Source organism: Heteronotia binoei, chromosome 6 (assembly GCF_032191835.1).
Source record: "Heteronotia binoei isolate CCM8104 ecotype False Entrance Well chromosome 6, APGP_CSIRO_Hbin_v1, whole genome shotgun sequence".
Lineage (NCBI taxonomy): Eukaryota > Metazoa > Chordata > Lepidosauria > Squamata > Gekkonidae > Heteronotia > Heteronotia binoei.
The window spans coordinates 83310992-83332403 of record NC_083228.1 but is presented as its reverse complement, the minus strand read 5'-3'; the positions used below and the strand labels follow the sequence as shown (position 1 = coordinate 83332403).

The window sequence follows — 21412 nt, the reverse complement described above, 5'->3', positions numbered from 1 at the left end:
TGGACGCCTTCGCCACAGCACACAACAAGAAGTGTCCCAGGTTCTGCTCCAGAGGGGGTGCCGACCCGGCATCCCTCGGGGACGGCCTTCTCATCTCCTGGGAGGGCCGCTTCCTCTATCTCTTTCCGCCCCTCCCCCTTTTGACGAGGGTACTCAACAAGATAGCCAGGGACAGGCCACGCTGCATCCTAGTGGCCCCCTGGTGGCCACGTCAGAACTGGTTCTCCTCCCTACTACGCATGGCAGGGAGGAACTTCTACCACTTCCCAGCGGACCCAGACCTCCTGTCATCTCAAGGGGGGCTAGTGCTGCACCACAATGTGCCACACCTGAAACTGACAGCGTGGCTCATAGACCCCTAGACTTCTCCAGCAGGGTCCAGGAAGTCCTACTAAATAGCAGAAAACCCTCTACCAGGGCTTCCTACGATAGAAAGTGGAAGAAATTCTCCAACTTTCTGGCCGACCGGCCAGGCACACCACAGAGGGCAGGCCTGCCGGCAATCTTCGACTTCCTATTGTCTCTAGTCGACGCAGGCCTAGTCTTCTTGTCCATCAGGGTCTACTTGGCAGCAATATCTGCCTTTCACGACCCTGTGGGCGGATACTCAGTTTTCGCCCACCCTCAGTCCAAAAAGTTTATGAGGGGACTATTTAGACTACATCCACCATCTAGACCTCCCACTCAGCTGTGGGACTTGACTCTGGTCCTAGACATGCTAACCAGGCGTCCCTTTGAACCTATGGCCACGTGCTCTCTGCAGCTCCTGTCCTGGAAGACTGCCTTCCTCGTGGCCATCACCTCTGCTCGTCGCGTGGGGGAACTCACGGCGATGCGCTGTGACTACCCCTACCTAGCTTTTATAGAATCTGGTGTCTCCCTGGCCCCAGATATCAACTTCCTCCCCAAGGTACCCTCCCAATTCCACCTCAATCTTGAGGTTTGCCTACCCACCTTCTTCCCTAACCCCTCCTCGGACAAGGAGCGGAGGCTGCACTCCCTAGACGTCAGGCGTGCCTTACTCTTTTACCTAAAGCGCTCTAAAGCCTTTCGCAGGGACCAACAGCTGTTCGTCTCATATACTTCGCCCAGGCTAGGGTCTAGGATCTCTTCACAGCGATTCTCGAAGTGGCTGACGGAGACCATCAAGACCTGTTACCTCCTAGCAAAGAGGCCGCTGCCAGGACCTGTTCGCGGACACTCCACCAGAGCAATGGCGACATCGGTGGCGTTCCTGAAAGGCGTCTCCTTGGCGGACGTCTGCAAAGCTGCCACCTGGTCCTCCCCGCATGCCTTCATGAAGCAGTACGCGCTGGACGTGCATGCTCAGCAGAGGACTCGGTTGGGGACTGCGGTGCTGCAATCTGTCGTCTCCGGTTGACCGTCTTCCCACCTCCAGGAATGCCTTGCTTGCTAATCTCCCACAAGTGTGATGCACAGAGACCACGAAGAAGATAGACAGGTTGCTTACCTGTAACTGTAGATCTTCGAGTGGTCATCTGTGCAGTCACACTACCCGCCCTCCTTCCCCACTGCTGACGGTCTCCCTCTTATGGGGGGCTTTTTTCAGCGGTCATGAAGGAACTGGCGGGATTACCGCGGTGGCGCCGTTGGGCGTGCGCAATGGGACGCCTGCGCATGCCCAGTGGCGCCGACCGCGGAAAATTCCCGGGCTTCTTACAGATACCGATCGGGGACCCGCGCAGGCGCAGTATCCCACAAGTGTGACTGCACAGATGACCACTCGAAGATCTACAGTTACAGGTAAGCAACCTGTCTTTCTCATCTTCCACAATGAAGACAGAGGCAAAAAATGCATTCAGCTTCTCAGCCATTTCCCTATCCTCCTTCAGTAATCCTTTTACCCCATGGTCATCCAAGGGCCCCACTGCCTCCCTGGCTGGTTTCCTACTTCTAATATATTTGAAGAAATTTTTATGGTTGGTCTTTATGTTTTTTGCAATATGCTCCTCATAGTCCCTTTTTGCCTGCCTGATCACAGTCTTGCATTTGATTTGCCACAGCCTGTGTTCCCTTTTACTAATCTCACTTGGACTGGTTTTCCACCGCTTAAAGGAGTCCTTCTTACCTTTTACAGCTTCCATTACTTTGTTTGTTAACCATGCAGGCCTTTTCTTATGCCTGTTTGTGCCTTTCCTAACTTATGGTATGTATTTTATAGGAGCTTCTAGGATTAAAGTTTTAAATAGTCTCCAAGGGTTTTGACCGTATTTACCTTTCCTTTCAGTTTCCTCCTCACATGCCTCCTCATCTCAGTGAATTTACCCCTTTTAAAGTTAAACGTGGTTGTGGCGGTCTTTTTGGGCAACTCCCTATTTATACAAACGGTGAAATCAATAACATTATGGTCACTGCTCCCAAGCGGCTCCCCCTCCCCCCCAGTTTCCCCCCTGCTTGCAGTCCTCCCAGCCTGCATGTGCAGCCAGCAAGTGAACCGCTCTTTGCCTGACTTGCCTGGTGCTGCTGCTGCTGGTGTCATCACCAAGTTTGCCTCTCCCCTGCAACTTTGTCAAAGGGGCTTTTGAGAAGGTTCCTGCAGTGGGGATTGCGGGTGTCAGGGTGGGTGCTCTTACTCTAAGATAATTTGCAAGGGGCCCCCTGAGATTTTGCCTAGGGGTCTCCACAGGGCTTAATCCAGCACTGATCAAACCCACTATTTAACAAAGATTTTCACTGCTGTAACTTTGCAAGTTACACTACACTCCAACCACTACAGTAACTTTTAAATGACATTTAGATGAATGTTGTGTTTCATGTTTCGAATTCTATGAGCTGATTTTCTAGTAACCTATTTTTAACTGAATTCAAGAATGTGAAGTTGAACCTCTGTACTTAACTATGCCTATATAATGATCTGTATTCTGTGTTTTACCCATAAACAGATACTTTAAATTGAGAAAATTAAGTATCTCCCAGCTGCCCAGAGGGCTAAAAAACAAAGCCTATTTGGGGGTGGCAGGAGTATATAGCTATAATTTTAGTGATTAAAAAATACTACTTGAAAGTGCAAAGTCTAGGATATTGTAGACACCAGTTTGATTCCTAGTCTCCCTTACATGGAGATAGTTTTATCTACTGAGATTAAATGCACATGTGATTGTTTTTGTGAACTAACAGCCACAAACACAAGTAAGTGATTGGATAGATGCAACAATTCTTAAAAAGCAGCACAGAGTTCAAGTAATATTTCACATAATAACTGATCAGCAGCAGTAGAGGAACTGTAAACATTGGCCTTACCATCACATTCTGGCTTTACTAGATCAAGCATCTGGCACAGCAAATCATGGAATGGCAATGGCTCAATGCCCATGGATTCCATCCTCTCACACTGTTCCTCATAAAAATACTCCAGTTCATACATGGACAGCATGCCATCCCCATCCAAATCCATGCATCTGAACCAGTATTCAATGCTAGGAAGAGAAAGAGAAATCAGTCAGGCTTGTCTGTAGCCCGGTTTGCAGTTTGGGACAAGAAATATTTTCTAACAAAGAACCTTTATTAGAATCACTTTCAAGCACACAGGGCAGCTTTGTCTGAAAGTCTTTCTGTATAATGCCTCACATTGGAAAGTGCTATCTAGAAATTCAGAACATGAGCTGAAACAGAAAATACCCTCAGTTGTTTAGGACATCAAACTCTTCCATCCAAAATGTTCCCTTCAATCTTCCATAGCTTGAGGGAGACATTGGTCATGGGAAATAATCTTATATTTAGTAGAGAAATTTAGTCCACTATATAGCAGTATTCAGATACAAAGTAGAAGTGAGATTGTAACAGATAGGATATTTAATTGCTAGAACAATCTGTCTTCCTAGGAAATCTCCATGGCACTTAGGGCAGAGGTGTTGAACTAATTTGTTACAAGGGCCAGATCTGACATAAAAGTCAGTTCGATGTGGATGCCATAAAATGTAACATGAGGTACCTGAGATATAAAGGTGATTTCAGATGCCAAATGGCAATAGCAGGCTTGATCAGATTAGGTGTGATATGCAGAGAAGTGATAGTGCTAGTATTTTTAAGCTGGTGGTGGTGGGGAATCGGCTTAAGAAAAGTTTTGCAGGGGTCCAAAACAAGGCTTGCCAACCTCCAGGTGACTCTTTGTCTTTGTATACAGACTATTCAGTTTAGAGCTCCAGCTGTTAAAGTCTGTACGTGCAATTTAGATACAGTATCTCCTTGCATAAGTCTCTACAGGAGCCATTGCAGCCACGAGGAAGCAAGTAACACCATGCAAGTGTGGTTTTCATTGTAGATGTAATCTATTATTATCTATATTTTTGTGAGCCTATATTGACTTTAGAAAGTTTGTTACAGAAATTATACAGTAGTTTGGAATGATAAATGAGACCATAATATTCTTGCATAGTTTTATCAGTTTACAGTCAATGTGTCATTGAGTGGTCCATTCACACTGATTCTGTCCCTGGTTTTCAGTTCAACCTCCAGGTGATGGCTGGAGATCTCCTGTGATTACAACTGATCTCCAGGTGACAGAGATCAGTTTACTTGGAGAAAATAGTCACTTTGGGAGGTGAACTACCGTATATACTCGAGTATAAGTCGACCCGAATATAAGCCGAGGCTTCTAATTTTACCCCAAAAATCTGGGAAAACTTATTGACTCGAGTATAAGCCGAGGGTGGGAAACGCAGCAGTTACTATTCCTGTGGCAGGTAAGGCCACAATGCTGCTTGCAATGAAAGATGAGGAGAATGGTGGTGCAGAACACAAATCAACAATACCAAGGCAGAAGTCATTTCTGGTCAGACTGAAAACACCAGTCCCAGCATGACCCCTCCCCCTTCACTGAGGAGAGGAGAGCAGGGGGCAGCTTTAGCTGTCCTTGGAATTCCGGGGATGCGGGCGGAATAGTGACTCGAGTATAAGCCGAGGAGGGTTTTTTTCTGCCCAAAATTTGGGCAGAAAAACTAGGCTTATACTCGAGTATATAGGGTATATACTATACTGAAGTTCTTCTCCACCCCAAACCTGCCCTCCCTAGGCTCCGTGTCCCAAAAACTCCAGGTCAAGCCCCACGCATAACCTTCAGAGTTAATAAACAAAAGTAAGGCTGTTTAATATGCCAAACAATAAGCCCAAAGCGGAGAAATTCCTTCCCTCAGCAACCATCCCAGGAACCTTAATTTTGCAGTATAACACAAGGGAAAAGCAACCACAAACAGCAGCTCAAAGCCAACTGAATGTTATTACAAATGAGTTTTCAGATGCCTGAAATAAAAGTTCATTGGTCTTAATTTAAAGGTGCCTTGGGACCCAAAGGAGGAAAGAGAAGCTGATCTTTTAAAAAATCTTTCCCATGGGACTGAGAAAGCCAGGCTGCAGCCTCCCCAGAGAAGAAGTGTCCTAAGGGATGGGGGGGGGGGGGGGCGGGAGGAGACAGCCAGTGGAGGAAAGGGAAGCTGTTTTCTCTCTCCTGTGGGACTGAGAAAGCTGGGCTGCAGAAAAAGTCTGGAGGCACACATGGAAAAAAAACCTTGGATGGTCTCTTAAAGGTGTTATGGGACAACTTAGACTTTGCTTTTGCTCCCTCTCAAGTGTATGCTGTCTCTCATTCCCTCCCCTCTACTTGTTGTTGTTCAATTGCACAGTCAAGTCCAACTCTTTGCGACCCCATGGACCAAGTCATGCCAGGCCCTCCCACTATCCTCCGAAGTCTGCTCAAAATCATGTTAGTTACATCAGTAATGCAGTCCAGCCATCTCATCTTTTGCTATTCCCTTCTTTTGCCTTCTGTCTTTCCCAGCATCAGGATCTTCTCCAGTGAGTGCTCCCTTCTCATTTGGTGGCCAAAGTATTTGAGTTTCAGCATCAGAATTTGCAGGGAACAGTCAGGGTTGATTTCCCTTAGGACTGACTGATTGGATCTTCTTGAAGGACTCTCAAGAGTCTTCTTCAGCACCACAATCTGAAAGCATCTATTCTTCTGTGCTTAGCCTTCCCTATGGTCCAACTCTCACAGCCCTACTTAAAGGAGATGGGGAGGCGGCAGATAAGGGAGGAAAGGGAAGGTGTTTTATCTCTCTGGCAGGACTGAGAGCAGCAGGCTGCAATGCAGCAGCCATCCCAGAGAAGAAGTGTGCATGCACACAAAAGCTTATACCTAGAATAAAACTTGGGTCTCTTAAAGGTGCTGTGGGACAACTTGGACTTTACTTTTGCTCCCTCTCAATCACTCTCTCTTCTTCCCCAAAAGAGGAGGGGAAGAGACAACTAGCTCTGGAAAATGCAGAAGAGAGCCAGTTGCTTGCAGGACAGTTCTGGCTCGTGTGCCATGTTTGACACTCCTGACTTAGAGACATTTCTCACGTTTCTTTGGAGGCATGGGAGCCGTTCAGCTGCACAGTTGAGTCTGACTCTTTGTGACCCCATGGACAAAGTCACACCAGGCCCTCCTGACTTCAACCATCCTCTGAAGTCTGCTCAAACTTGTGTTAGTTACATCAGTAATGCTGTCCAGCCATCTCATCTTTTGCCATCCCCTTCTTCTTTTGCCTTCTTCTTTCCCAGCTTCAGGATCTTCTCCAGTGCGTGCTCCCTTCTCATTTGGTGGCCAAAGGATTTGAGCTTCAGCTTCAGCATCAGACCTTCCAGAGAACAGTCAGGATTAGGACTAACTGATTTGATCTTCTTGCAGTCCAAGGGACTCTCAAGATTCTTCCCCAACACCACAGCTTGAAATCATCTATTCTTCTGCGCTCGGCCTTCCTTATGGTCCAACTCTCACAGCCATACATTACTACTGGGAATACCATCACTTTAACTATACAGACTTTTGTTGACAAGGTGATGTCTCTACTTTTTATTATACTGCTTAGGTTCACCATAGCTGTCCTCCCAAGGAGCAAGCATCTTTTAATTTCATGGCTACAGTCACCATCTGCAGAGATCTTGGATCCCAGAAATGTGAAGTCTGTCACTACTTCCATGTCTTCCCCTTGCCAAGGTGTGATGGGGCCGGATGTCATGATCTTAGTTTTTTTATGTTGAGCTTCAAGCCTACTTTTATGCTCTCTTCTTTCACCCTCAACAAGAGATTCTTTAGGTCATCCTCACTTTCTGCCATTAGAGTGGTGTCATCTGCATATCTGACGTTGTTGATGTTTTTCCTGGCAATTTTAATTCCAGCTTGTGCTTCATCCAGGCCAGCATTCTGCATGATGTACTCTGCATATAAATTAAATAAGCAGGGTGACAATATACATCCTTGTTGAACTTTTCCTATTCTAAACCAATCAGTTGTTCCATATCCCATCCTGAGAGTTGCTTCTTGACCCTTATACAGGTTTCTCAGGAGACATGTGAGGTGGGCTGGTACTCCCATCTCTTAAAGGACTTGCCACAGTTTGTTGTGATCCACACAATCAAAGGCTTTAGTGTAGTCAATGAAGCAGAAACAGACGTTTTTCTGATACTCCCGTGCTTTCTCCATAATCCAGCAAATGTTGGCAATTTGATCTAGTAGTTCCTGATCTATAACATGACCTTGCTGGCATGTGAAATGAGTGCAATGGTGTGATAGTTTGAACATTCCTTGATATTATCCTGCTTTGGGATTTGAATATAAACTGACTTTTTCCAATCCTGTGGCCACTGTTGCCTTTTCCAAATTTGCTGACATAATGTGTGCATCACTTTAACAACATCATCTTTTAGGACTTTGAATAGCTCAACTGGATACCGTCATCTCCACTCGCTTCTCCACTCGTTGTTAGTAATGCTTTCTAAGGCCCATTTGACTTCACATTCCAGGATGTCTGACTCAAGGTCAGCGATTTCACTGTCATGGTTGTAAAGGACATAGAATTCCTTCTTGTATAATTCTTCTGCGTATTATTGCCACCTCTTCCTGATCTCTTCTACTTCTGTTAGGTCCCTACTGTTATTGTCCTTTATCATGGCCATCTTTGCACAAAATGTTCCTTTGATTTCTCCAATTTTCTTGAAGAGATATCTTGTCCTTCCCATTCTATTATTTTCCTCTATTGCCTTGCATTGTTCCTTCAAGAAGGCCTCCTTATCTCTCCTTGCTGTTCTCTGGAAATCTGCATTCAGTTGGGTGAATCTTCCCTTTTCACCTTGGCCTTTCACTTTCCTTCTATCCTCAGCTATTTGTAAAGCCTCATCAGACAGCCACTTCTCTTTCTTGCATTTCTTTTTCTTTGGGATGGTGCTGATTGCTGCCTTCTGTACAGTGTCATGACCCTCCATCCATAGTTCTTCAGGCACTCTATCAACTCTAGTTCCTTAAACCTATTCTTCACCTCCACTGTATATTCATAAGGGATGTGATCAAGGTCAAACCTGAATGGCCTAATGGTTTCCCCAGTTTTCTTCAGTTTCCAACACTGTGAAGGTAATAATAGACACCCCAAGATCCAGGAAGAAACTCTAACTGCTATACATTCAGCATGCCAGCAGCTTCCATGCCACAGTGATAATGTTGGAGAGGGCCTGCAAACATCGATGTGTATGTAGTGGTTTGCTCTGCAATATTTTGGGTACTAGAGAGATATTTGATTAGCCACTGGCTTTTTTATATTCATAGAAGAGGCTTCTTCCCAGAAGGCCAAAATCTGCTCTAATTTCTTCAAATTCCTCAAAGAATTACAAAAACAAATGCAAAGTGATCCATACATTAAAATGGAACTCCATAGTTTCTAGCTGTGGAACTCCATAGTTTCTAGCTCTTTTATATATAATGTAAGCTATCTATGATAGTATTTTTAAATTGTATTATTTATAGTGTGTCTTTATCACTAAGACTGAAGGTGGATTACACAGTGTAAATCAATACAATCAATCAGATGTGGCATATAATAAGCACTGTACTAGGACTGAGATTACAGCAATCTGAGACAAAGTGTAACATTAGGTGTAATAAGTTGAATGTATTACATAGGTACATGTATTACATAGGTACAAAAACAAGGCACTGAGAGTAGGATTAGTACATACAGCAAGCAGATAATATATGCTATATCTGGTGGTATAGTTCCCATTCTCTCCTGAACTTTTCCACTATAATATGGTCCTGTTGCCTTTACAGAAATGTTCCTTTACTTCATCTAAACATTTTAGAGTCTTACCTTGTGGGACTTCTTTTGTCTTCTTCAGAGATCAAAAGCCATACAAAATCTGCATAGCTCATCTGGTTTTCTTTGTGTACTTGATTTCCTCTGTAAGACAAAAAGTGTTAATTTAAATATTTATATCCTGCTTTTCCCCCAGAAGGGACCCAAACAGGATTACAATAATAATAACTATTTGATTTTTTAAAAACCCAGTAACCAAACAAACACAAATCTTGGGCTGGGCTATAATACAGCATCTGACTTATCACTGTTGTAAATATTGTAGAATATTATGAAAGACATTCAGAAAAAGAAGTAGCATTATTCTTTGCAGATGCAGAGAAAGCATTTGACAATTTAAGCTGGGACTTTATGTTCGCGGTAATGGAAAAAATGAAGCTGGGAGAAAGTTTTATAAGAATGATAAAAGCAATATACTCCGAACAAAGGGCAAGGTTGTGTGTTAATGCAGATCTTACAGGAGAAATGAAAATTAGCAAAGGTACTAGGCAAGGTTGTCCACTTTCACCACTGTTGTTTATAATGACTCTTGAAATTTTATTGATGCAGATTCAAGAAGAAAAAAATATACAAGGTTTACGAATAAAAAGATGTACTTACAAATACAGAGCGTTTGCTGATGATATAATGTTTTTAAATGAAAATCCCATACAAGTTACACCTTTGCTGTTAACTAAAATACAAGAATATGGGGAGTTGGCGGGACTCTCTATAAATAGAGAAAAATCTAAAATTCTGAGTAAAAATATGCAGATGAATAGACAACAAGAATTACAGAAATTAACAGGTTGTGAAGTCACCTCCAAGGTAAAGTATCTAGGGGTGGTGATTACAATGAAAAATAATGATCTGTTTAAAAATAATTATGAGAAGTTACGGCATAAAATGGATGAAGATATGCTAAAATGGAATAAGCTTAATTTGTCATTGCTGGGCGGAATGGCTGCAATTAAAATGAATATTCTACCAAGGATAATGTATTTGTTTCAAATTATTCCTATTGTGAAGGATGCTAAACAATTTCATAAATGGCGTAGGAAAATTTCAGAATTTGTGTGGGCTGGGAAGAAGCCAAGGATTAAAATGAAAATTCTGTCAGATGCAAAAGAGAGAGGCGGATTTCAACTACCAGATTTAAAATTATATCATGAAGCAGTTTGCTTAGTGTGGATGAAAGAATGGATAATGCTGTTAAACAAAAAACTTCTAGTGTTGGAAGGTCACGGAAATAAATTTGGTTGGCACGCATATTTGTATTATGGAAAAAAGAGGATGGATGGTCTTTTCTCTCACCATTACATAAGAAGCAATTTATTAAATACATGGACAAAATACAAGAAATATGGAGATGAGAGAAGACCTTTATGGATAGTGCCAGCTGAAGTAATAAAGATAACAGCTGAGATAGGTGAAGAAAAGTGGTTGTCATATAATCAATTGTTAAAAATACAAAGTGGAAAAATAGAATTGAAAACTGCTGAAGAATTGAGTCACAAATATGATTGGTTTCAAATGCAACAAATAAAGAGCTTGGTAGAGAATGATATTAAAACTGAAGGAATAAGGAAAGAGCAAACAGAAATGGAAAAAGTTCTGCTTGGAGACAATGAAAAACTAATTTCAAAAGTATACAAATTACTTTTACAATGGTCTACAGAAGATGAAGTAGTGAAATCTCAAATGATTAAATGGGCAATTAATGTAAATAAATAAATAAAGATGAAATCTTGGGAATATCTGTGGAAGAATTCTATGAAACTCGCAACATGTCAAAGTATTAAAGAAAATTGTTTTAAGATATGTATAGATGGTATATAACTCCTAAAAAATTGGCAAAGATGAATAATAAGATGCCAGACAGATGTTGGAAATGTAAAAAGCATGAAGGTTCTTTCTACCATATGTGGTGGACTTGTGAAAGAGCTAAAATGTTTTGGCAGATGATTCAGCAAGAGATTTCTAAGATTTTGGGATATGAGTTTAACAAAGTTGCAGAGACTTTTTTGTTGGGACTACAAATGGAAACATTTCCAAAAGAAGATAGAACTTTAATCTGGTACTTGCTCTCAGCCACTAGGACATTGTATGCACAGTTGTGGAAGCAAGAAAAAATACCAGAGAAATAGGATTGGATTATAAAAGTTATGACATGGAGTGAAATGGACAAATTAACAAGAATATTAAGAGGCTATGATTTGGAAGTTTTTAAGATGGAGTGGAAGACGTTCAGAAGATATGTAGAGAAAGAGTGGAAAATAAAAGGACATTGGACAATTTGTGATAATGATTAAGTTTTAAAAGAAGAATATAACTTTTGTTTTTTTAATAGTTAAGGGTACCTTTAATATTTGGGGTTTTTTTAAGTAAATAAATCTGGCGGGGGTCAAATAACGGGGGGAGGGTGGGAGAAAAGTAAGATATGGGGTAGATAATTTTTTCTTTTTAAGTGGTAAGAGATTGATATAGATTTGCTACCATGTGTTACCAATAAAATTGTTTATACACGAGAAATCAGTTACTTCAGGAGTCAACACAGCCAAAGCAAACATGTTTTAACCATGCAGCATTAACCTTTCTGAACCTCATTCTCTCAAGATAACATTTTTCTTTAGCCTTGTTTCCTACTGCCTTACCTAAGCACAGCGCCAGAGAATATTCTCTCTATAATTCTGCTTGACAGAGCTGTAGATGAAGAAACAGGTGTTAGCAATATTCAGTCTCTTGACTAGCACAGTATGCTATAGTTCTGTTAAAAATGGCATTTTTTCCAAAGCAAAAGTGTTTTCCTTTCTCTGCATTGTTTTCCAGTTCTGTAATCCTAGTTCTATTGCATTGTTTATTGGAGGCCTAATTGAATTGCTTTTCATATTTTGTAATCCACCTTCCATATCAGTGAGAAAGGTGGGCTATAAATTACATTAACAACAACAAAGTAATGTAGAAAAATCTCCATATGTAAAATGATTTTGAGTTGTGTAAAATCCAACAACAAAACACTTCCCTCTGACTAAATGTGGCTTTTCTATATATCCAGTTTACTGACATGTAACAGCAATTTTTGAATATGTTTCATCTAATCATTCTGCAAGTTCCTTACAACTCCTCAAAATCTACTAAGAATCATTCTGATTATGTGGCAAGGTCTACGTGGTATGTACAATGTGCTGTATATATTGAAGCAGAAGGAAATGGCTTTTTAGTTAACTATTGTAAGTATGCGCATCTGTATTGTTCAGTGAAGAATTGAGCAAAAACAGGGTATCAATTTTCAAGCTGGCAAAGGGTTGGATTAGTTTTATTCCATTTCCATCTGTGCAAAGGTAAAAGTGTTTTTTGCCAATTCCCCCTCCTACTGCAGATCTCCGCAGTCCACCCTGTTTTATTTCTAAGATTTCCATCTCCCCAATCTCCACAAAATGCATTTCAGAGAACATAACAGCTCGAAGTGGAAAAGGGGAGACAGGAAAGATCTGTGAACAGAACTGCATTTGTGGCCCTTTAGATTCAACCCAGACTTCTTATACTAGGCCACTGGATGTGTGGCAATGCAGCAATAAAACAAAAACTCCCCAAAATGAACACTATGAATTATTAAAAACTCAGCTTTCCTTAAGTAGTTGATAAAAGTTGGTGGAATCAACAGCTTCTTTGTAAAAAGTTTTGTTTGTAAGAAGTAATGCATTTTCATACTCATATATTCTATCATATTCCCCTGTCCTTTATAAGCAAGGTTTCTGTTGGTATTCTTGACCTTCACCCTCCTGCCCTTCATTTGTTTACCTTACTGACAATGCTACAAAAACTGACTTTATGGTTAAATCTCTGACTAATCTGGTCTGAATTTATCTGGTTCCCATCTCTGGAAGAAAAGTAGTTGTGGCACCTTCTTCTATAGAACTCTCTCGCCACATCATTTGCATAGGTAGGTTTTACGTACCAGTTAAAAACATTGGATTTATCAAGGAGAAGTAGAAGCCAAATTTAAATATGGGGCTACATATTTTTAACAACAACAACCTTTAATGGCATATGACAGCATCACAGACAGGCAAAGAAATACCAATAATAAATAATTGACACTTATTAATACAGTCTCTCCTCTTAGTGGCCAGATACAAAAATTTGGCCACCATTTCCATAGTCACTACATGACAGTTAGAGAGCAGAAAAAGTGTCTTCCTCTCATCAGGTTGATATTCTTGGTCTCTCAGTAACAGCTCCAAAAACAAGGTTCAGAGATCACAATAACAGGTACAATGCAAAATAATATGATTCAGGCTTTCTATTTCGTTACCATCACAAGTGCTAAAATAAAGGCTCTTCGATAATGTGGAGCGGTCAAATGGGGCTAGATAAATGTAGCCCAGTATTTTAAATCTGTCTTCTACTGCTCCTTGAGCAATTCTGATGATGAGTATTCTGCTGATAGTTTGTGCTGAGTTACTTGGGGGAGTATTGTATTTTTACTATTTTATGAGTGTTATTTATTTTGTTTTTACTATCTTTGGGTATTATTGTATGCTGCTTTGAGAACCCTTCAGATAAACAGGTAGGATATAACAACTGTAAATAAACAAACAGCAAATGAGTAGATATAGAATCATGGAATCATAGAGTTGGAAGGGACCTCCAGGTTCATCTAGTCCAACCCCCTGCACAATGCAGGAAATTCACAAATACACAGGATCTTCATTGCTCTCAGATGGCCATCTAGCCTCTGTTTAAAAACATCCAAGGTACGTAGAAATGTAAGAGATGTGGGAATTAACAACTAGTATTCTTCATCGTCTTCTTTATAGCGCACCTCACATTGCACGAGGTACTATGGAATATTCACAGATCAATCTGCAGAGGTCTTCAAATAATCAATATGTAACAAATATTTTAGTGACCTTTCAAAAAACTTTCCCTGTTTGAGCTTGCATTTTTTTAGGCAACCTGTGTAACTAGTTTTACTAGTTACTAAGTGGTATTACAGGGAATCAGAAAATCACCTTGACAAAGCACAGGTCTGCAACTGACAGTATGCAGTGTAGTTCAACATAATCAAATGATATTAGCACTAAGCTGCTTTTAATTGTTAATTGTTTTAATTGCTTAACTTGTTGATTTTATGAATTGTTTGTGTTTACTCAGTATTTATTGAATTGAATTGTTATAACTGTTTACTGCTGTGAGCTGCCCTGAGCCTGCTTTGGTGGGGAGTGCAGGATATAAATCCAATAAATCTAAATCTAACATGCTGTCTGCCCTACTGCTTGGGAAAATATGCAGATATCAGCTTATATTGTAAAGCTTTTGCATATCATTGCAATTTAATTACATTTATCCCATGTCCTCTTTGACTGCACTGTTGTTTATATATGTATTTACAGCCTGACTCTCGGCACAAGTATTTTTGTGGGATTAAGTGTAGGGCTTAGCTAAGCACCCTTGCACCATCACTGTGATCACCCCAAGCATCAACATAGGAGCCACTGATGCTGCTGATCTAGTTCTTATCACAATTGCACAGCTTGGTTGTGCTGCATTAACAGTTTATATGGATTCTGCTTCCATCTCCCAACAATACTTAATTTATATTAGTATTAACAACCATCTGTGGTGCTCTTGCTCTCGACTCTACATACCTTGATCATTGTATCTAGCCAGATCTCTCTGGTTGATATAGAGGTCATGGTCAGTGTCCAGTTCCCAGAATTTACAGTAAATTACATAAAAATGTTCATAGGAAAAATAATCTGTGATCTGATTTATGTCTTCTTCTTCCTCTAAGAGGGCTAGGGTCTGAAAAGGGAAGAATTAGTTAATTCTGAATTGAAGGTGTTGAGTAAATAGCAAATACCCACCCAACAGAATGATGACTTCTGAGTCAGAAGAAACCCCACCCCCCACCATGGTTTGCCCAAAATGTACTACAGTTGTTCATCTGAAATGCAATACTATGGAAGATCATCAATTGATCCTTCTCTTTTTTAGGGACCTGCTATCTAATCTAGAAGTTCTCAGCTCAGTTAACTTGTTCTGTTCTAGAAAAACATGAAAGGATTAAGAAAGCCAACAAATACGGGGGGGGGGGGGGGGGTTAAGCTAAAGAAAAGCATAACTGGATATTTTCACCACTGATGCTTGCATAGCAACTGCAAACTGCATTGTGGCTTAGCTATAGTTGTTCAATTTGCTGCTCCACAACTTTGCCAAGCATCAACACTGCTACTGTGCTTTAATACATTCCTGCTAAATCTAAACTTCAAAACTGAAATCTCTAAATAGGATGTAAGAATAAAAGTACGTGTTACCCATAAGATTCCAACAAATTAACTTACCTGCAGGAAGTTACTTTTCCTTAACTCTGTTAGTGAGATTTTCCCAGACCAGGACCTATTGACTGTGTAAAATATTCTTTGAATAACCTAGAAACATGAAACATCAGTATCAAAAGGGGATTTCTACTGTGGATTTAAAAAATGCTCTAAGCCACGGAAGACTTGCACTGTATTCTTGACAAAAGCCAATACCAGTATTTAAAACAAAAAAAAAGCAAACTAATGCATGAGGAACAAAGAAACATACAACATTACAAGGAAACTGAAATATCAGCACAAGGTTCAATTTCCATGAGATGGAGTTCACAGGGTTGGGTTCACAGACCCAGCATGTAAACAGTCAAAATCATATGTGACCTTATTGTTTTCAGTGCCTACATGTGTGGTTCCTGGTTTAGTTTAGGATTGCAGCAAACATTCAGAAGGACTTCAGCCTCCCCTCCCCCCACCCCTTACTTAACACTGTTACCCTGAATGGAAACAGTCCAAGAAACTGATGACACATGGTCTTCTGCGACAGGCTCAATAGTTTCTCCCCCCTGATTATTTCTGGCTAGGATAACAGCATGAAGGGAAAGGCTGCAGCTCCTTCTGCATGTGTGCTGTGATCTCACAGAAACTACCCGCACAGGAATTAAGGGCAACACGCAAGTCACACATATGACCCTGAAACTGTTTACAGGTTTGGCCCATGGAATCTACCCTGTAAACCATCTCAGAAATCAACTCTTAGTTGACCATCACAGTGAAGGTGAGCAGACACTGAAGACAAGCAAGCAAACAAAAAAAGCTAACATTTACAGACAGGGGTATTGAACTCATTTGTTATGATCTGACATAAATTATAACTTGTTGGACCGGCCCATGTGTGTCATAAAATGTAATGCCAGGTAGCAGAGATATAAACATTATAAATGACATACACAAACACAATTAACAATTTTTTAAAAAACCAAAACCCTAAAATAAAAATATTGTTAAAATATAAGCACTCTCGCGGTCAGTATCAAAGAAAACTCTCCCCCCCCCACTTCCTCCCCAAGAGAGGAGACTCAGCCAATGGGGAAAATAGAGGCTTTGCTCTGTAGCTTCTGTGCAATTGAGAAATCCTGACAAAGCAAGCTATGACACAGAAAGAAGCAAGAGAGAGGAACAAGGAAGCAGACTTGTTTGCAGGCCTCTGGGGGCCTGATCTGGCCCACAGGCTGCATGTTTGACACCCCTAGAGAATGGAATGGCAACACAAATAACCATAATACTATTAGACAATTTTCAGATTTCTTCTCCTTGTAACCATAGCTCAAACGGAATCATTATGGGAATGCTGTCATACTGAATTTGCAGCCGACTTACCGTAGTAATGTAGCGGGAATGGAATTCTGGAGCATCCTTTAGAAATGTCAGGCCAGGGTGAGTTTCTACTACATCCTGAAAGACATAACCCATTTGTTTAATATACAAAAGTTGAGTTCACAAAATTACTATGCTGTGGTTTTGGCAGGCAGCTCTAGCATTATAAAAGCTACTATCTCACTTAATTAAACCTTTAGAAAGTACAGGCAATATGCACCTGCCGGCCATTTTACTTTTAAAGACAGAAAAACACCCAAACTTTAGATAAATATATTAAAGTAAAGTGTACAGGCATGTTTTCTCCTCAGAGCATTTTCTCATCCCCCACTTACTAGTGTAAAAGAAATATTTTTAAGAGTTCAGTCCAAATCCTTGTTCCACTACAGAATACATTTTTACCCTTCTCTCTTCCCACAACAGCTCCTATGCCTCCTAAAAAACTGTTCCTTACAGCTGCAAAGAACATGGAGAAGTCTTCCCACCATTACACAGAGGTAGAGCCCACTGATGCTGCGTTAAATTATTGTATTAATAGTACATTCTCACCCTAGTGGTATCTATGTATAATCACAATGCTATATCTTTGAATATACAGGCTATTTGCAAGGTTTTAAAGATAAAAAATAAGACCCTATCATCAACCTAACAATGAACCACTCTATACAGGAAATATATTTTCTGGATACTATTGTAAAAATACTCAATGGATGCAGGGACACCACCTTATACTGGAAACCTACTGACCAACAAACATATCTTCATGCCTCCAGCTACCATCCTAAACATACCAAACAATCCACTGTATACAGCCAGACTCTCTATGCTACAGCCACATCTGTCCCAATCCTACAGAGATTTTCACCTAAGGAATCTACAACAAATCTTTTTGGAACTAAAATATCCACCTGATTAAGTCAATAACCAGATTAACAAAGCCAGAATGGTATCCAGATATTTGCATTCATAGAAGTGATCATTCTTGGCTCAAATTTATTTAGATCTCCCCAAAGACCTTGCTTTTCTGTACTGGATGGTGAAGGAGTTTATGTGGCTATTCTTATGCCCTTTCCATCCTTTTCCTGTGATGAATTTCATTTTCAGTAGAGAAAGGTTCTAGAGCTCAAACCCACCTGAGTATTCTTCCTCTTCTATCCTTTAATTCCAGGTGTTTTTTTTAAAGAGGAGGATAAAGACAGGAAATTGACAGTAGTTTGTTGGTAAGGCATTCCTTCACCCAGGCAATTAATGATTAAAACCAGAAGTGAAAAGAGCCAGACCTAGTGTCACATTCTCAGGGTGCAGGCAGGCAGGAGTCCAAAGCCAGTCCAAGGTCAAAGTCCAGGAAGTCAAGCAGGGGCCAAATCACCAATGCAGAATCACAAACTGGAATCAGAAGTCAATGTCCAAAAGCCAAAAGGTCAGTGTGCCAAGAAAATCAAGCAGATCAGGATCAGGAAGAAGTGTGGATGCAACCCAGAGAACAGACTTGTTGCTTCCACAAGGTTACCAGGTCCTGGGTGGGAGCTATATGGAAGTCTCAATCAGCCTGCTCCCTGGGTGGCAGCCTGCTCCCTGGGTGCTAGAACTCAAGGCTGAGAGACCTGAAGCATCGGCGTGCCTCATGTCTTCGCTCTGAAAGTTCTTTCTGGAGCCTGCTTCAAACTCTTGAGATAGGAGAAGGAGAGCTCGGAGGAGATTGATTGTCAACAGTTGACACTGGTGCCTGGAGAGTGATTGATGGGCCAGCTGCTGTTTGTTCAGCTGAGGAACTGGCTGGCAACTCTTCCAGGTCTGTTAACCCTTCCAGCTCCTCCTCATCAGGGCTCATGACACTATCTCCCCCCGCAGGGCCCTCCCCCATTTACGGGCCAGGCCGGTCAGGGTAGGCCGTGTGGAACTGCTGCATGAGATCAGGGGCATGTAGGTTGTCCGCGGGTTCCCATGAATGGTCCTCGGGGCCATAGCCTTCCCAGTCCATGAGGTACTGGAGGTCCCCACAGTGGATTCGGGACTCCAGGAGCTGGTAGACCTCATATACCTCCTTGTCATCGACCAGGACAGGAGGCAGCGGTGCTGGAGGCGGCAGTCGGATGGGATCCGGTGGTGTAGCAGGAACAAGGAGGGACAGGTGGAAGACCAGCTGGATGCAGAGGGTGGCCAGCAGCTGTAGCTGGAAAGCAATGGGGTTGATTTGGTCCGTGATCAGGTAAGACCCCGCAAAGTGAGGGTCCAGCTTGCGAGACCGGCCAGGCTGATGCAGGTAACGGGTGGAGAGCCAGACGTGGTCCCCGGGCTTCAGTGAGGGTCCCACCTTTCGCTTTCAGGCGGCAGGTGTCTTGTAGGCCTCTTTAGCCTGCTGAAGCTGCTCTCAGAGTAAATCCTGGAGAGCCCGGAGTTCCTGCAGGTGTGCATTAGCGACTGCTGTGGGGGGCAGGACTGCAGGGAAGAAGCGAGGGTGGTACCCATAGGTGGCAGCAAATGGGATCTGTTGCATGGATGCATGTACGGTGTTGTTGAAGGCAAACTCAGTCAGGCGGCCCAGTCATCCTGCTGGTTGCTGGTGTAACAACGCAGGTATTGTTCCAGCGTGGCATTGGTGTGTTGGTCTGCCCATCCGTTTGGGGATGGTACGCTGAGGACGAATGCACCTGGGTGCCTAAGTTGGAGTGCAGGGCTTGCCAGAATCGGGAGGTGAACTGGGGGCCTCGGTCTGAGATCAAGTGTGCCAGGAGCCCGTGCAGGCGAAAGAAATGCTAGAGGTAGAGCTGGGCTTTTTCAGGAGCCATGGGCGGCTTGGGACATGGAACAAAGTGAGCCATCTTGGTGAAGAGGTCCACCATCACCAGGATGCAAGTGTGCCCCTTGGACCTGGGGAGCTTGGTGATAGTCCAGGGAGACAATGTCCCAGGGTCCTGCAGGCATGGGTATGGGATGCAAAAGCCCTGGGGGCTTGGCCGGTACATCCTTGGCCCACCAGCATACCTCACAGGAACCGACATAGCGGGCCATGTCGGCACGAACGCTAGGCCACCAGAACTCCTGCGTGTGCAGGTGCAGGGTCTTGTGTTGGCTGAAGTGCCCCGCAGGAGGGGAGTCGTGGATCAGGCGGCGCACGTCAGCTCAGAGGGGCCCCAATAATATACCAAGTCCAGTACAAGTTGCTGGTTATTACCTTTAAAGCCCTATATGGCCTAGGACCTGCCTACCTTAGGGACAGTCTCTCCCCACATGTTCCCCAGAGAGTACTGAGATTGGGCTCCCAAAATCTGCTTGTTATCCCTGGGCCAAAGGAGGCCCGTCTGAAATCCACCAGGGACAGGGCCTTTTCTGTAATGGCTCCTTACTGGTGGAACCAGCTGCCGGAAGAGGTGAGGGCCCTGCGGGACCTTGGCCAGTTCCGTAGGGCTTGTAAGACAGCCCTCTTCCGGCTGGCCTATAACTAACTGGCATTGGAAACTCTATAGAAGGTTGTAGTATAGTATTCTGATAGATCGCTTGTTTTATATGTTTTATTATTTTACTGTTTTAACTGCTGTAACTTGATGTATTTTAAATCTAAAATTTATGCTAGATCTTATATGTTGTGAGCCGCCCTGAGCCACTTCGGTGGGAAGAGTGGGATATAAATAGAAATAAACTGAACTGAAACTTAAACAGAGGCACGTATAGGCACCCATGGTGCAGGAGACCTTGGCGGGTAGAGAGGTCCCCGGCCAGGCCATCTTGCACTTTCAGGAGGCGTTGCTGAGTCCAGGGGTCTTGGGCCTGGCTGGCCTGGATGTCTGCAGTCAACATTGGGTGAGTCGTGGTGGCAGAGAAGACCGAGGGTGAAAGGATGAGCCTAGTTGGGATCTCCTCCGTTAGAGGCACAGCGTACTCCGGTTTTCGGGAGAGGGCGTCCGCTTTCTGGTTCTGCGGGATGTAGGTGATATGGAAGTCAAAAAGGGAAAAGAAGAGGGACCACCGGATCTGACCCTGGGTAAGGCGTTGAGCATTCTCCAGTGGTCAGTCAGGACCAGAACAGGGTGACGGGCCCCTTCAAGGTGATGCCTCCAAACCTCGAAGGCGGTCTTGATGGCCAGGAGTTCCCGCTCCCAGATGGTGTAGTTGCTCTCTGCAGGCATCAGCTGCCTCGAGTAGTATTTGCAGCGTTGTAGTGGCTGGGAGGGGTCCTCCTGCTGGGATAGCGGCGAGGGCCATGCTGGAGGTGTTGGTCTCTACTGTGAATGGAAGCTGCGGGTCTGGGTAACACAGGAGCGGCTCGATGGTGAAGCAGGTTTTCAGGGTGGTGAAGGCATGGTCTGCCTCTGGAGTTCAGTGAAATGGCTCTTTGGGCCAGAGGAGCTGGGTCAGAGGCGTGGCCTGGCGGTATAATTGGAAAGGGATGAACTGGCGGTAATAATTGGAAAAGCCAAGGAACCACTGTACGTCCTTGCAGTTCCGCGGCGTCTGCCAGGTCAGGACCGCCTTGACTTTGTTCGTGTCCATCCAAGTCCCATGGGGGGAGACAATGTGGCCAAGGAACTCGACTGCTGTTAAGTCGAAGGCACACTTCTCTAGCTTGGCGTAGAGACTATGCTTGCGCAGGCG

At 43.0% G+C, this 21412-nt stretch overlaps 1 protein-coding gene across 2 annotated transcripts in view; it reads right to left on the bottom strand.

Moving 5' to 3' along the window:
* The window catches only part of PPP2R3A (protein phosphatase 2 regulatory subunit B''alpha), a 76433-nt gene that overhangs the window by 26751 nt on the left and 28270 nt on the right, over positions 1-21412 (bottom strand). For both annotated transcript variants that reach the window (XM_060241967.1, XM_060241969.1), the window contains 6 exons: positions 16823-16897; positions 15470-15556; positions 14774-14930; positions 11777-11825; positions 9138-9227; positions 3262-3437 (listed from right to left, as the gene is read on the bottom strand). In XM_060241967.1, coding sequence (XP_060097950.1) covers positions 3262-3437; positions 9138-9227; positions 11777-11825; positions 14774-14930; positions 15470-15556; positions 16823-16897 — 634 coding nt within the window. The remainder of the gene's footprint in view (positions 1-3261; positions 3438-9137; positions 9228-11776; positions 11826-14773; positions 14931-15469; positions 15557-16822; positions 16898-21412) is intronic.